Source organism: Euphorbia lathyris, chromosome 5 (genome assembly GCF_963576675.1).
Source record: "Euphorbia lathyris chromosome 5, ddEupLath1.1, whole genome shotgun sequence".
NCBI lineage: Eukaryota > Viridiplantae > Streptophyta > Magnoliopsida > Malpighiales > Euphorbiaceae > Euphorbia > Euphorbia lathyris.
This window is the reverse complement of record NC_088914.1, coordinates 59,111,046-59,126,701: the sequence shown is the minus strand read 5'-3', so window position 1 is coordinate 59,126,701 and position 15,656 is coordinate 59,111,046. Positions and strand designations below refer to the sequence as shown.

The 15,656-nt window shown below is 33.8% G+C and overlaps 2 protein-coding genes across 4 annotated transcripts; both read right to left on the bottom strand.

The window, feature by feature from the left end:
• Positions 1 to 5,234: 5,234 nt before the first annotated feature.
• Positions 5,235 to 9,828, bottom strand: LOC136229983 (uncharacterized). 3 transcript variants are annotated; one of them, XM_066018874.1, is made up of 4 exons: positions 9,522 to 9,828; positions 7,922 to 8,903; positions 5,883 to 6,768; positions 5,235 to 5,726 (listed from the first exon to the last, which is right to left on the bottom strand). In XM_066018874.1, exons 2-4 carry the CDS (start codon positions 8,888 to 8,890, stop codon positions 5,680 to 5,682), a joined length of 1,902 nt encoding a protein of 633 aa, XP_065874946.1. In that variant the 5' UTR covers positions 8,891 to 8,903; positions 9,522 to 9,828; the 3' UTR covers positions 5,235 to 5,679. The 3 variants fall into 3 exon arrangements, with proteins under 3 accessions (XP_065874946.1, XP_065874945.1, XP_065874947.1); XM_066018873.1 differs by having other exon boundaries at positions 7,922 to 8,959; positions 9,522 to 9,826; XM_066018875.1 differs by having other exon boundaries at positions 5,235 to 5,700; positions 7,922 to 8,959; positions 9,522 to 9,825.
• A 3,181-nt stretch (positions 9,829 to 13,009) lies between these two features.
• On the bottom strand, positions 13,010 to 14,833 carry LOC136230265 (uncharacterized). Its single transcript, XM_066019284.1, has one exon. The coding sequence runs from the start codon at positions 14,590 to 14,592 to the stop codon at positions 13,342 to 13,344; it is 1,251 nt and encodes a 416-aa protein (XP_065875356.1). The 5' UTR covers positions 14,593 to 14,833; the 3' UTR covers positions 13,010 to 13,341.
• Positions 14,834 to 15,656: the final 823 nt, after the last annotated feature.

The window sequence follows — 15,656 nt, the reverse complement described above, 5'->3', positions numbered from 1 at the left end:
ATAAAGCCTTAAATCCTCCCAATTAGAGTATAATGTGAAATCTCAAAAACCCTAATCTTGTAATACTTACCACAGTTTGTAGGACGAAGGACACTGAAGATGGCATCGTCGTATAATTTAATAGGCTAGATTTGTCATTATGGCTTGCAAGCACCCCTTACAAGTTGGTGGAGTAATACGAATCCTATAAAAAGATATTTCAATTGTAGAAATTTTGGGGTAAATGGATTAGCTATTTTTCTCTATGTTTTCTTGCGACTTTCAATTCTCCCTTGCCTCTTCTTATATTCTCTGTCTCAGATTGATAAGTTTTGTGCTTTCCATTTGAAGAAAGAAATCTCTTGCAAAAATTTTGAGTGGCTTGACCCACCAATGAATGAAAGAGCAGAGTATGTTATCCTTGGGCTCTTGATAAAGCTTAATAGAATGGAAAGAGAAAGTAAAACTTTGAAAGTAATGGAGGGGGAACATGAAAGAGAAAGGGAAATGCAAAAGATGATGAGAATTGAAAGGGAAAGGGAAAAGCACCGACCATCAGTTACAAAACATAGAAACCAAGTTATAAAACACAACAACTAAGTGTTGAGAATTTTTCTTGATTGCGACAATTTAGCGGAAGCGATAAAACAATTTTATTGAATTTATGAGGTTTACAAGAGGGTGTTCTCTAGAAACTTTCTAGAGTTACAATGAGATATAACAAAAATAGTAGCACTCGAGTGTTTCCCAAAAATACCCAAAATAATTATCTTTACTATTTTTATCTGTCCCCAAAATAATTAGACTACCCTCTAAATAAACTTTCAAAAACTCACAAGACACAATTGTGCCTCCTCTTAAACTACATCTTTCTCAACTCCCCAATCTCTTTTTTTTTCCCACTCTTTTTGATACATTTGAGAAGTATATTACATGGCTATTTATAGCCATATAATGAATTCATTATTCAACCAAGTAGTTGAATAATTAAATGTGGATGCCTCCTTTTTCAACAATGGAAGCACCCAATTTTGACTTTCATTTATTATTATTTTTTTTTCATTTATTACAAATTACAAAAACAATCCCTCAATAATACAAATTATAAAAATAGTCCTTCATCAATTAAGACTTCACAACATTTTTTTTTCATTTAATTGTTTTAAATTAATAGTTAATTTTCTCAACACTAAGGTCCATATACAAGAAGCATCAAAAGAAAACTAACACTAAAAGCATCGCAAAGAACAAATAGATCAATGATAAATCAATGCAACCCAAATGCAGCTAGAAAGAATGACAGGCCACCGATCCAAGTTTAACATAGCGAAACCAATCACAAAGCTCAAGTAATCAATTATCATTGATTAGCTCATCATTACTGATCCTAAATTTCTAAAATCGATATAAGTGTGAATAACTTAGCCTTTTTTCTCTTTCCTAGCTGAATAACAGTCTCTCTTTCAATTTTGTATAAATACATATTTAAGCTTCCTTTTCGATCAACGAGAATCAGTGATATTGTTTATTTAAATTTATTCAAACATTATGATCATCCCTAGTTAAATGAGATAAATCATCGCTCGACGAAATGGTATCATTAATAATATCAACCTAATGATTAATGACATTTGGAATCTTATGTTTTTAGCATATGTTCTTGCTCAAATTGTATTTTATTTGTATTTTTCTAAAATAAAAAAAAAAGATATTGATTTATTATGAATGAAAATTAGTACAATATACCGTAACTATCCTGCACTTTTGTATATTTTATTTTCTCTGCTTTTCTCTCTCCTTTTTTCCCCTTTTGCTGTAATGTATCTTTTTTATGCTTATCTTCTTTCATTTTGTATATAAGGTACAACCTTAAGATGTAACCGTTGTGATAATGATTTAATCAATAGAGAATTTTCTTCTCCTTCTTCTTTTGTAATATGATATCAGAGCGTGAGATACAAATCTCATTTCATTTTCTACTGTCAATTCCAATCTTGTTTGTAAATTGTAGAAATCCCTTTAGGAATTAAAATAGGCTAGTCGTTAATGATTTGCTAAATTGTCTTTGCCTTTCTTCAATTTGGTTATCATTATTCAACTCCTGATAATTCATTGTTTATTAAACAATCTGGCTCTTCTTTTGCAGCTTTATTAGTTACTTGACTCTGTGATTCTGATTGGGCAACTTGCCTCGACACTAAACACTTTGTTACTAGACATAGTATTGTTTCCGAATAAGAATATAGAGCTATGACCACTGTTATTTGTGAATTGCAATGACTCAAATACCTTCTTGAAGATGTTCATGTTTCCCATTCACAACATGTTTTGCTTTTCTGTGATAATTTATCACAAAGAATCAAATATTTGATGATAGGACAAAACATATTAAAATTGGCTGTCACATTAAGGGATCAAACACCTAAAAGGTGTTAATTGAGGAAATAATTTCTAATCTATAATCTAGAGATGATTAGGAATTATTTCCACACAAGGGGCTGTTTTTAACTCATGGTTAAAAACAGTTCCCATTACGGTGTCAAATACACCGTAATGAATAAATAACTTTTATTCATTTACCCATTACGGCGGCAAAGACGCCGTAATGGGATTAAAGGTTGCAGCAATCCTTTATGGATTCCTGCAACGTTGGCAGTGGCTTCCCTGAAAGCCATGCCAACTCTTATTATTAAAAAAAAATTTATAAAATAGATATAACTTTTAAGTATATAAAAGGCTTAATAGGTACCCAACCCCCTAAACTTGTAACTTTTTTTCACCTGGCCCCTTCAATTTAAGGGACAACCTCTCAACCCCCTCAACTCTCCAAAAACATCACATACATCCCCTTACACCCCTATGCTCGATTAAAATATTGATCCGTGTAGAAAACACGCTTGACTGTTGACCACACCAATGTCATGTGTCATTTTTTATTAAATTTTTCCATTGAGACCCCTGCTCGGCGAGCAAGCCCATTTGTGCTCGGCGAGCAACTACCAGAGATGGATTTCGATCAGAATTCTTATGCCAGAATGGAAAATTTTAATAAAAAAGTGACACGTGACATTGATGTGGTCAAGCACGTTTTCTACACGGGTCAATATTTTGACCGAACATAAGGGTGTAAGGGGCTGTATGTGATGTTTTTGGAGAGTTGAGTGGGTTGAGAGGTTGTCCCCTAAGTTGAGGGGGCCAGGTGAAAAAAAAGTTACAAGTTTAGGGGGCTGAGTGCCTATTAAACCTACATAAAAGTAGTTAATATTGGTAAAGGTTTATTATTTATATAAATAATTATTATATTAAATAATATTTATTATTTATAAGAATACCCTTAACATTTATAGTCATGAGCAATTTTAATACTAACGTTTAAAATCGTACAATTTTACCTCTAACGTTGGCAGCCAAGAGCAATTTTGCCCCTAACGTTGATAAGTTGAGTAAATTTCAGATATCATTATAAAATACAAATATTTTATTCTTTTTTTTGCACCAATTGTATATATGTTGGTTCTACAAATATTTTATTTCTTATTCTGTACCAAATACAATATATTTTTTATTTTTTTACAAATCCAATCATATGTTTATGGTCTATTACTAATTAGTGATAAACTGACGCATATGTGAAGTGTATATAACAATATTCATAACCGAGAAAGCAATTTGATGGATTATCTCTCAAACTGATCCAAGTTAACAATGTTAGGGGTAAAATTGCTATTGATTGCAGATGTTAGGGGGTAAAATTGCACCATTTTAGACGTTAAGGGTAAATTTGCTCCTGACTGTAAATATTAAGAGTATTTTTGCACCATATCCCTTTATTATAAATATTCATTAGAAAATTATTTTAAAAATTAGAAATTAGTTTTTTTTTTGTATGGTTCAAAAAAAAGTTTTTATTTTTATTTTTTAATAAATTATTAGGCATAATACTAATTTGAACTCAAAATTAAAATTTTAAAGTCAATTAAACCTTTAAACTATCAAAATCATCAATTATGTCTTTAAATTAAATAAAAATCATTAGTTAAGTTTTCAATCTATTCTAAAATCAGAAACTGTTACTATTTGACATGGGTGGTAATATTTTTGTATTGACTCAAAATGAGTTTGGACTTTATTAACATAGTTAGATAAATCAAAAAACAGAGTTAGACAAATCCGAAGTATGTATTAACAGTTTCTTTAAGACAGATTTCATCGCTATTGACAATCGTCTCTCATGATACAGCAGATTACGGAAATGAACTTTTACTACGTGTAAATTCGTTACCATCGGAGTAGGAAACGGAGCAGAAAATTTCAGAGAGTATTTTTTATTTTTATAGTCCTTGAATTTGACAGTTCCATTCTATATAAATAGAACTCGAAATGACATGTCTGTTCACGAACGAATATGATGCTCACGGACAGATAAAATTGTTCATGAAAGAACATGACTGTTCACGAACTGGCACGACTATTCACAAGAACACGATTATTCATAAAGGGAGATATTTGTTGGTATTTAAATTAATTTTATAATTTTATTTATTTTTTTAATAAATTTATTAAAAGCTAATTTTTAATCTTTAAAATAAAAGTTTTAATGAATTCTTATAATAAAAAACACATAAAAATATGAATTTGTTTAATATAATAAATGTTATATATATATATAAATAATTAGACTTTGTAATGATTATTTTTAACTATAGTTAAAAACAGCCCCTTGTAAAGAATTATTTTCTAACTAAACCTACATATATCATTATTTATACAATTAACCCTTACTTGGGGATTAGCCCCACATTATGAGCGAAAAATTTGTTGACATGATTGCTCCATTTACAACCAATTTCGTCTACAACTCAGTTGGCTGATCTATTCACCATACCTACCTTTACTTTCCACACAGTTTCATCTTCTTCTTTCCAAGCTTGGGGGTATTACAGTATACGTAACTATCCTGCACTTTTATATAGTTTATTATCTTTTCTGTTATGACAGCTGAGTATTTCCCTTTTTCCCTTTTCTGTAAGGTATTTTTTCTGTGCTTATCTTCTTTCATCTTGTATATAAGGTAACCGTTGTGATAATACAACGATTTAATCAATAGAGAATTTTCTTCTCCTTCTTTCTAATAAAAATTATGAACTAAAATAGTGAAAGTACAAATAAATAAAAACCTAAATGGCTCATTACGTGATACATTCCATCTTATACATGAAAGATCAATTTCATCTCTAATCTCTAAAATAATAAAATAAAATAAAATCATCTCTGTTTTATAAGAAAAATATGACGCATAGAAGAGTAGCATCTGCACAAAAATGACTCATCTAGATATGATACACACATCACAATTTTTAAAGCACAAGTTATCAATTTGAGAGTATTGGTAGTTCAATCACACAACAGTCTTTTTATATACATAAAAAGCTTCTTTTTTTTCTTCCTTAAAAAAAGAATAATGAAAAGAAAAAGCTTCACATCCTCTAGAATACAATTGTTCTCTACACACCAAAAAACAAAACAAAACCTTTCTTTCATTTTCTACAGTTGAAATAAACAAGAATTTGTTGTAACAAAAAAAAGAAGCTTAATACCTTTCTAAACATAATATCGATTGCATATCTCATGACAGATGAAGCAGTGATTCGAAGCTCAACATGTCGATATGTCATTTGATGGCTTCCTTCTCCTTTAAATTCAAGATTCATCTTCCGCAAGCTGCACATTGTATCCACGTTTTATGTCTGAACCAAATCAAAACTACATTTCAATATTTAGACTAACATTTCTATCATCCAATGAAAATCTCTCCGCGTCACACAGTCGGACATACTAGCACTTGCAATATATCTTCTTATGACATAATTAAAAAAAAATTGTCTATAAATGTTGAGAAGTACCTTTTAGTGAAGGCTTATCATATTTATCTTTTCTTTCATCGTCGTTCTTCCATTCGCTATCATCGTCCTCGTCATCATCATCACCCATCTCATCTCTTCCATCATTCCCTATATCGCTTTCGCTAGCTGTTTCCCATTCCGAATCATCACTATCCTGGCCATACATGTCGCCAGCAGCATCACCCTCACCATGGACGCCCCCATGTTTGATTGCTGCCTCTCTAAACAACCATGCTGCACGCATCTGCTTTTTGACAAGGCGCTCTGCATAGTCGGGAACTTTGTTTTGCCTCAGGCATAGGTCCGGATCATTTGACTGAGAGCATTCATTAATGAACAAAATGGCATCTAAGAGGCTCTCTTTAGCTAATCCTAGCATATCATAAGCCTGAGCTCTTCTCCAAAGGCTCTTCGCATGACGGTTAAGAGGGCTGTGGATACAAAGCGCACGTGTAGCATCACTTATGGCAACCAAAGGCTGTTGTAGTAGAAGATGACATTGAGCTCGGTTGCTGTAGAGAACAACCCTCTCTTTCTTGGATCTCATTGGACATAATGACAATGCTTCGGAGTACTTTGATGCAGCTCCTGATATATTTCCTGAAGAGAACAGGGAATTTCCTTCAAGCTTGACTACCAATGCTGCCGCCTGCTTAATATGTAGATCTTCTTTTGGCATATTCTTTTCCCATTTCAATCTTTGCTTTGCATTTAGTAGTTCCTCAACCATTTCTTTCGTCCTGTTACTGATAGAGCTACGTCCTGTCCCTTGTGATTGGATACAATCATGAAGAACACTAACAATGGAATCCCCAAGTTTTTTGTGGTCACCTAGAGCTGAAATCTCCGCAAGGTCTATGAGTGCAGGTACTGCCTTGTCAATCACCTAGAAGATGGGACAGTAAGGATAAGCAAAATATAGACCAAAACAGTTTGAATATCCACAACAAAGCAAAGTAACTTGAGAATGCAAATAAGATGGCTACTAGATCCCTCTTTTTTCAAGAAAACAAAGCAACTTCAGAAGTCAATTTAATAGTATTAATATGTCAAACGGATTCGTACACATATCAATATGGTAGAGATCTTGGGATAACATACGAAATATCATTTGTGCACTTTACAGGAACATGCTTACCATGTGACCTAATTCAATAAATTTAAGCATTTAATCAGCTCACTTCACTTGCTTCTTAACCCTTGCTCTAAACAAGCATTCCTGCACTAACAGATGAACTGTACACTAAGGTCTGTAACCCTCTCATCTATGAATGCTCTTTAGATCACCTATTCTGAAACATCTGGTTTCTGAATATTTTCTTTCTAAATTATTGTTGTTGAATTTTTTTAACCATCAATCGAAGACGGTATTACAAGCATCCTGATCAGTGTGCTTAAATGTTGAATTTGAATGCTTTCAGCGCCTAAACATCTTAGTATCATGGCTTTGTAGTAGACTTGGTTTAAAGATTACTCGATAAAAGCCTAAAATATAGAATCTAAAAACGACCCATGAACACACCTTTTTATTTGAAGTCATTGGTGAATGAAGTTCACAAGGTCTTCAACGTCTTAATGTTCTCTCATTTGTTTTAATCTTTCTATGAAAGGAACTGATATTTACAAGATTATAAAAGGGCACAGCCAAGTACAACAAGCAAAGGAAAATGAGCTAAAAACAAGGATCTAGAGGATCAATCAAAATCCCGGATGGGACTCCTCCATTCTTTCAAAACTTTGACTATTAACTTAATTCATAAATTTTTGACCTAAACAAGATTAAGTAATCTAACATATATGTCAGGCTTCTCAATGATAAAAATGAGCTTAACCACTTCTACAGTTAAATATACTTTACATAATAACTAAACACACACACACACACACACACACACACACACACACACAAAACAAGTAATGCAATGCAATTGGAAAACAAGCAGTTTAAGCTATCTCCAATAAACTTGGACACTTAAGAGATATCTCTCTCTGCATTTGTGTAGCATCAAAGTAAAACAAATAAAGAATGTTGAATTCACCTTGTGACAAGTATTAGGATCCTGAAGAAGCCAAAGAAGACAATCGATGGCCATATACTGCCAGTCATCTGATGAGCGCGCAATATTGCAGAGTGCCTCAACGATTCCAGGACAGCTAGCAACAGGTCCCCTACCATGCTTGTGATGACAAATTGTTCTTAATAAACCAATACCAGCAGGTGAATTTTCATTAACAAGTCCACCCCACATACCAGGCAATTTTACTAAGAATTCAGCCTTGCATATAGTAGGAAGAAACTCAGGCTTGAAAGCAAAACAATTAATAAGCTGAAGTGACCAGCATTGCAACTGACTAGCCCATTCCTCAGCCTTCCTTGACTCCATTTCAACACCTCCCATCCCACGAGTAAGCAAATCGCAGTGATAACTAAGCCTTCTATCAACATACTGGTAAAAATGAGAGTAAACTATCTCTAATGAACTCATTCCAAGTTGAATGGAAAGCTCAAGGATTTCGCCATGGTTTGCCACAGCCGGAAAAGTGCTGGCATATGTAGCTAAGTGTCCTAGAGCTCGAACTGCCACTCTTTGTTCGACCCATGTCAATCTTCCCCTCAAAAGCTCAACCAAAGGTGCAATTACGCCAGCATGAACAGCACTTTCTGCAAATTCTTCCATATTCATGGTGTAGGATCCAATGATATGAGCAGCATAATAAGGAATGTATATGTTCTGATCATGTGAAAGCCATCTACGGTTCTTTAAGCCTTTCCATATGAGTGCAGACATGCATTCAAATATTCCCAGCTCGATGAACTCCGGGTCATTGGGATGCGCCATGGCAGTGTTCCATAGTCCACTGATTGGAAGAACCTGGCCATCATCATCTTGGGAAGGAAGTTCCCTGAAAAACTTTAAAATACTCGCTCTACGCTTGCTCGGATTTCCTTCCTTCATGACACAGAAAAAGCATCCTGGGTATGGACAGTCTGGTGATGCTTTATCCATGTTCCAAATTCAACTAGATAGAATAGAATTCACATGCCACCAAGTCAATTCTATATTTATCGGGTGAAACTGCAAACATTTTCAGCATTGAATCAAATTAAGTGACAAATTGTGTTTATTCCTGACTCTTTACTATTATATCCAAAAAAACTAAATAAATACAGAATTGAAAATGCTTATTCCTGTCACATCTGAGTACTCAGCTATTAATATAAGACTTCTTATTTTCTTTGGCATGCCTATTCCTCAAAACAATTTCCTAAAATTGAAAGCGACCTACTGTCTTCACTAGTCAAAATAACATAAATCTTGCAATAAGACAAAATAAAGAAGAATTAGCAGTGAACAAACAATATCGCAACCTCTGGTCACTTCAAGCAAAGGAGCCGTTATGAAATCAATTAGATCTAAAAAAAGAAGAAAACTTTTATCTATGAAACCAAAAAACAAAGAATTACATAAGATCCAAATCCTGTAATCTTCTGATCCGAAGCCAAAACAGAAGCAGGTATGTACAATTAAAGCTCCAAGAAGAAGAAGAAGAATTATAAATTATTAAAACAGGTGAAGGAAGCAAAGCAGGTACATTTTTTTAACAGAAAAAAAGGAGTAATCGAGAAATGACACATACCTCAAGAAGAACACAGAGACGGAGTAGAGTAGCAAACAAATTCTAAAGCTAAAACCCAAAACCCCAAAAGAAAAGGAACACCTTTTTTCCCTATTTTTGGGCTTTCTATGATTCTGGTTGCAGATTGAAAACGGGAGAGAGCAGAGAGTGGGTAGAAGAATAAGAAGAAGAAGAAGAAAGTCGCAGAAGAGAGTGGGGAGAGGATGGGAACGGAGGTGGGCTTTTGTTTGATTCGGACAGCGGAGAGTGAGAGAAGAGGATCTGTTTGAATGTAATAGCCAAAACATTATGCTTGAATTTTTATTTTTATTTTTTCCATTAACAGATATGTAGGCCCATTCTCTCACAAAAATCACGCGCGTAAGTACTTGAAAAGTAGGGAGATGTATGAGAGCGTGTGGATTGAGATAGAGAGAAAGAGCGTGGGAATACTGAGATACGGAAAATGCAAAGAATTAAAAAAAGATGGGGGCAAACATTTCGGGTATTATAATTGCAAAATGCAGGAACAGTAAGAAAAGTTGCTTTTAGTGCGTGGGTTTTGGTACCATGCTCCTTTGGTTTTGAATTGCAGTCTAAATTACGGAAATATCCATCCATGTCTTTTTTTCTCTTTCTAGGAGGCGAATCTAATCTTATCGGCTGAACTGTAGCATGAGGTTTTGGTCGGATGTTCATGGATTCAAATATAGGACAAGGAAGAAAGGTCTATATATCACTACATCATGTATTAAGAATACGGACACAAGCTAGCATACGACCATTCCAATGTCTTATGACTGGATTCGAACAATGAATTATGTATAAAAGGCAAATGACATGTGAGGAGTTCAGTTTGGCTATAACCAAATAAGTGTAATGCACGTGGAGATTTGTTATTGGAATAACACGATCGTTCAATAGGAATATGATACCATAAATTCTTAATAGGGATAGTGCGTATACTATAAATAGATGATTAAAATAATCCTATATAAATATTCTAAATTTTAGCTTTTATTGCTTTTATTATTTTTAGGAGTGATACTAGTCTTGCTATCAGAGTGTCTACATCGGGCAGTCATCATCTTCTTTATTTTACAAGAAAGCATTCATAGTGCTTTGGGGATCCGTAAATTGTAGATCTACACAAATTATCATTGATACGGTTAGCGTGGAGCCGAAATTTCCCCATGACTTCATTGGCGCTAGTGACGAGATCTAGTGATGGTGATTCCGAGAAGGAGAGGAAGTACTCAATGGAGATGTTACAGACGAAGACAACTCCGATGTTCCTTCATACCTCTTTTACGAAATCCATCAGCAGATTCCTTTAGAGGTCCGAAAAAAATATGAGACTAGAGGATGCAAACACTTTCTCTATGGTGTGGGTCAAGACAGCGACACAACTGGGAAAGACTATAGAAATCCCTTATGTGGTCAATAGTTTGATGACAAGTGAGCAACACTCTTCACACGTCAATCAGCGGTAGCACCTTGGAATTAGGGTTGCACTTTATGACCTTATTCCTTTATATCGCTAGGGTATAAGAAGAAAAAATAGTGGTCACATGTGAGAGTTTATGATTCATCACCTCATTTCGGCGATGGGAAATTTGTTAAACACCTCAATTCCCTTAACTTATTATATGACTATTACGACCGTCGGACCAATTGTCCAATGTTCCACGAATCTCGAATTCTGCTACTGATTGCTTAAATAGTTAACATTCGCTTGGTAATACCAAAGACAATGGTTGGTGGTGTGATTGAGGATATCCGCGACATTTTACTAAATCGCCAAGATGTTTTTGTGGCTTTTGTCCCACAGTTAGCGAACGGTGCGGTCCATGTCATGTTCGTACAACCCGTTCTAATGCTAATCGTTTTAGTTTTTTTATTATCCCTGATTTTTTTGATTTCATCTTACAAATAATGGTTAAATATATTGTTACTTTCCTAAAAAAGAAGGGTTGAAAGTGAAGTGGCTATGAAATCTGAAAATTCTTTCCAATCCACAAAATGTGTTGCAAAATTGAATTATAACTTGTTCAGAACAATATCTGATTTTTTTTAAAATAAAATTTGAAGAGGCTCACACCGGAATTTATCAAATTGAACTATACCCAATTGATACAACAATATCTAATAATTTTAGCCCACACGCAACAATTGATACAACAATATCTAATTTTAGCCCACAGGTAACATCACCACTTCCTAAGTTGTATACATGAACAAGGACTAGTTTTTTCCTAATTTATTTTAACTACAGGTAAGCAAGTAAGCTTATGCCTATTTAGGGTCATAATCCAACCGAGCTGAGCCAAATTTTGATCTGCTAAGCTTCGGCTCGTCAGAAAATTAATGAGCTTGAACTTGAGTTCGAGCTCAACATTTTGCCCGTGAACTACTCATGAGTTATTCGTGAATTTATTAATGAGCATGTTCAAGAACTTTGCTCGTGAGCAGTTCACTAATTCAGTTTATGAACTTCCTTCGTGAAAAACTTATTAATTATTTTTATTTAATTATATTGATTTAAAATTTCTTTAACACAAAACTACGTAGTTTTGAAGTCTATAAAAGTAGTGTTTACATAAAACTACGTTGTTTTATATTCCCCTTTATAGAAATATTATTATTAAAATAATAATAGAAACAAGTTTGTTTACGAACATATTCATGAACACTATAATCGAGATTGTTCATGAACTTATAATCAAGCCTGCTCACGAACTTTCGAATCGAGCTACGTCGTGCTCAAATTCGACTCGTTTATAAATCAGACCGAACGCGATTGAACTTTTATCGAGCCGAACACCAATCCACTCATGAGCAACTTGGTTCATTTACAACCTTATGCATACGCTAATTGTTAGTGGAATAGAAAAACAAATTACCGTAGTAAACATACCGTAGCAACATCAAAACATAGAGAAAATAAAGAAAACAGAGTTGATTTGATGTAGTAAAGATGATGAAATGAAATGAATTAAAGATGAAGAATTCATTATTTTCCCCAAATTTATGGTGAAGCTCTTAGCCTAGTGGTTGAGAATTTACCTATGCCTTGGGCTTTCTTTTTAATATAAGCGCATTGTGCGCAAACTTTTAAATTAAAAAAATTATTTTCCCCAAATTCCAAATTATGATGCTGATAATGATATTAGGTGCTCCTACTCTCTTTTTAATAAGAAGTTTGAATTGAAAAGCTACGTATAACTACAAACACAAACCACCAAAAGACCCATTCCTTCATTTTGTCAACCCAATCTGCATGGACCTTACCTGTTTTGGGGGAAAAAGATTACCGACAATAACCTCTTAAAAACCATTGGTAGATCCGCAAGGAAATTACTGGAATTCCAATTCCACTATACACAATAAATTATTTATTCTAATTGGCACAAAAACAACTAAATAAAATTTATTACATCACATAATTCTCACAATTTCAATATGATCTTATTATTATGTATTAGGATTCACTTTGGTCATGGTACACATACATGAATAACCTTATAACATAAATAAACAAAGATAGAAGTGCCAAAAAAGAATACCAACCATAATGAAGGTGAAGGCTTGGATATTTATAATAATTCAATACACTTTAAAGAATTTTCTATTTCTACTTCCCCTTGTACTTGTTCTAGAGTAACACCATGCTTCTTTGGCCAATTGCATTACCATTTATATTCCCTAAAATAATACACCCAACCAATCAATTTATGCGTTTTGTACGCATTTATTCTTCATACATTTCTCTTTTAATTCATACATTTCTCTTTTAATTGGTCGGATGTATTACTAATGAAGCGCATTTCAAAAAAAAAAACTAATTCTTCTTGCCCTCTTCACCACCATCTTCTAAATAAGCCTTCTTCCTCCTATCAAATTTGGCAAACAGACAAATAAGAAGAAAACACGTGGCATAAACCCCATGAATTTTCCAATTAGTCTTGGGTGGCTGATGCAACACCACTCTATGAAACACTGCCAAGTAGAAATGAAGACCAACAGCTAAGCCCACAAAGATCTGGGCCAAGCACAATAACTTAGAGCCCAGCCCAGATTCAGTCGAAAACACCAGAATCAAATACATCACCAGCAGCAAGAGATACAAAACATAACCGAGAGTTTGCAGAACCATTAAACAGACATACGTAGACTGCGAAGTAGCGTAGAAGAACTTCAAAGGTTCGAGGCCTGTAACTATGGAGGAAACACAAAGAATGGAGAAATAGATGGAGAGATAAACTTGAATGAAAATCACAATTTTTTGGATAGAGAAATAGGCTTTGATTCGATTAACGACTAAAGAAACTAGGAGAAGAGGGATTAGAATGAAAGCAAAAGAGACTACAGTAGCAGATATAGATGCGTACTTATGACCGACAATGGGTTTAAAGCCCTTGGTCATTTCTTTGTTAGCTTTAGTGAGGTATTTCTTGGAGACGGATGAAATTGTTTCAAAATCAGGTAAAATTGATTGTTGAAATTTGGATGGGAGATCTCTGAATTCAGATACTAAATCATCATCATCAGCATCTTGGTCTACCCAAATGGGAGCAGATGGTTTCTTTTGTTTAAGGATTGGAGGGGTTTGTTTAGTGGTTGTTTTGTTCTTGGGTGATTCTAATTTGATCAGATCTGAGATTTTCTTAGTGGAGGAGGATGAGGTTTTGGTAGAATTGTAAGATTTGGAAGTAGAATTGTAAGATTTGGAAGTGGAATTGAACTTCTTCTTGAGTAGAGAAGTGGAATTGAGCTGCTGCTTCTTGAGCTTGAGTAGAGAAGTGGAGTTGAGGTTTTTAGGTAGAGAAGTGAAATTAAGCTTGGATAGGGAAGGGGGTTTAGGAAGAGAAGTTTTAGTTGAATTGGTAGATTTTGAAGGGGGTTTAGGAAGAAGCTTAGTTTGGTTTTTAGTGGAAAGATTGGATTTGATAAGCTTAGTTTGGTTTTTTTCCATGGTACCCAACATTCGTCTATCGAGCTGAGAAGCATTTGAAGACACGAAAAAAAGAAGAGAAATGAAGAGAAAGAGAGGAAGTACCTTTCTGAAATTGAAGTACAAGAGTGGAGCCATGGTATGAAATGAAATCTAGCTCAGCTATATCCAACAAACACTTCAAAGATCTTTGAGCTTAAAATGGATCCAATTTCCAAGAGAGAAGAGAAAGTAGATTTACATAGAAATTTATATAAAATGGTTGAAAGGGGGAAGAAAAAGAAGAAGAGATGTGAGATCAGTGATCAGTCACATATGGAGCAAGTTGGGCATGTAATGTAATTTATGACGCGGTTTTAGCCCTTCTGTATAGGACTCTAATGCTTAAAGTCATTTCCACCATTTTAAATATAAAAAACCATCCAAACTGTAACGTTGTAATCTGACTGAAAATAAATGATTCTTACATAATGAAATGAAAGGCACACCACAAATCAAATAAATATAAAAATTACATTTATTTAATTGAATTGTTTGTTATATTTTATCTGATTTCTCGATTCTCGATTCGTCGGATACTTTTTAGATCAATCATCTCTTAATTAGTGCTTTTTATATATGTTAGAATTCGAATTCGAAAATTAGTTTAAATGAGTTAAGGTCTTTAATTATTCAAACCAATTTTCATTAAGCCTGTTTGGTTCAGCTGTTAGCTAACAGCTGTTGCGGTTGCTGTTAGCTGTTTGTAGTTGCAGTAAGCTGTTAGCATTTGCTGTTAGCTGTTTGCAGTTGCAGTTGCAGTAAGCTGTTAGCGGTTGTTGTTAGCTGTTTAATTACTGGTGTTTGGTAAAATTATATTGAACGACTGCTGTTCGGATTTAAAATGTCTAAAATGGACATGTTTTAAATAAATCAACGATGAAATTATAAACGGAAAAATATGAAAAAATGCCATAACGTTTACAACTAGGAATAATTTTACTCTTAACGTTTGAAATTGTGCAATTTGACCCATAACGCTGGCAGCTAATAACAATTTTACCCATAACATTGGCAAGTGGGGTTGATTTCAGATATTATTAGAAAACATATATATTTTATTTCTTATTCTACACCAATTGCATGTGTAGTTCTAAAAAAGAGATTTTATATTTTTTTGTGATTTAATAATAAAATTGAAAATTAATATTTATAAATTTGGT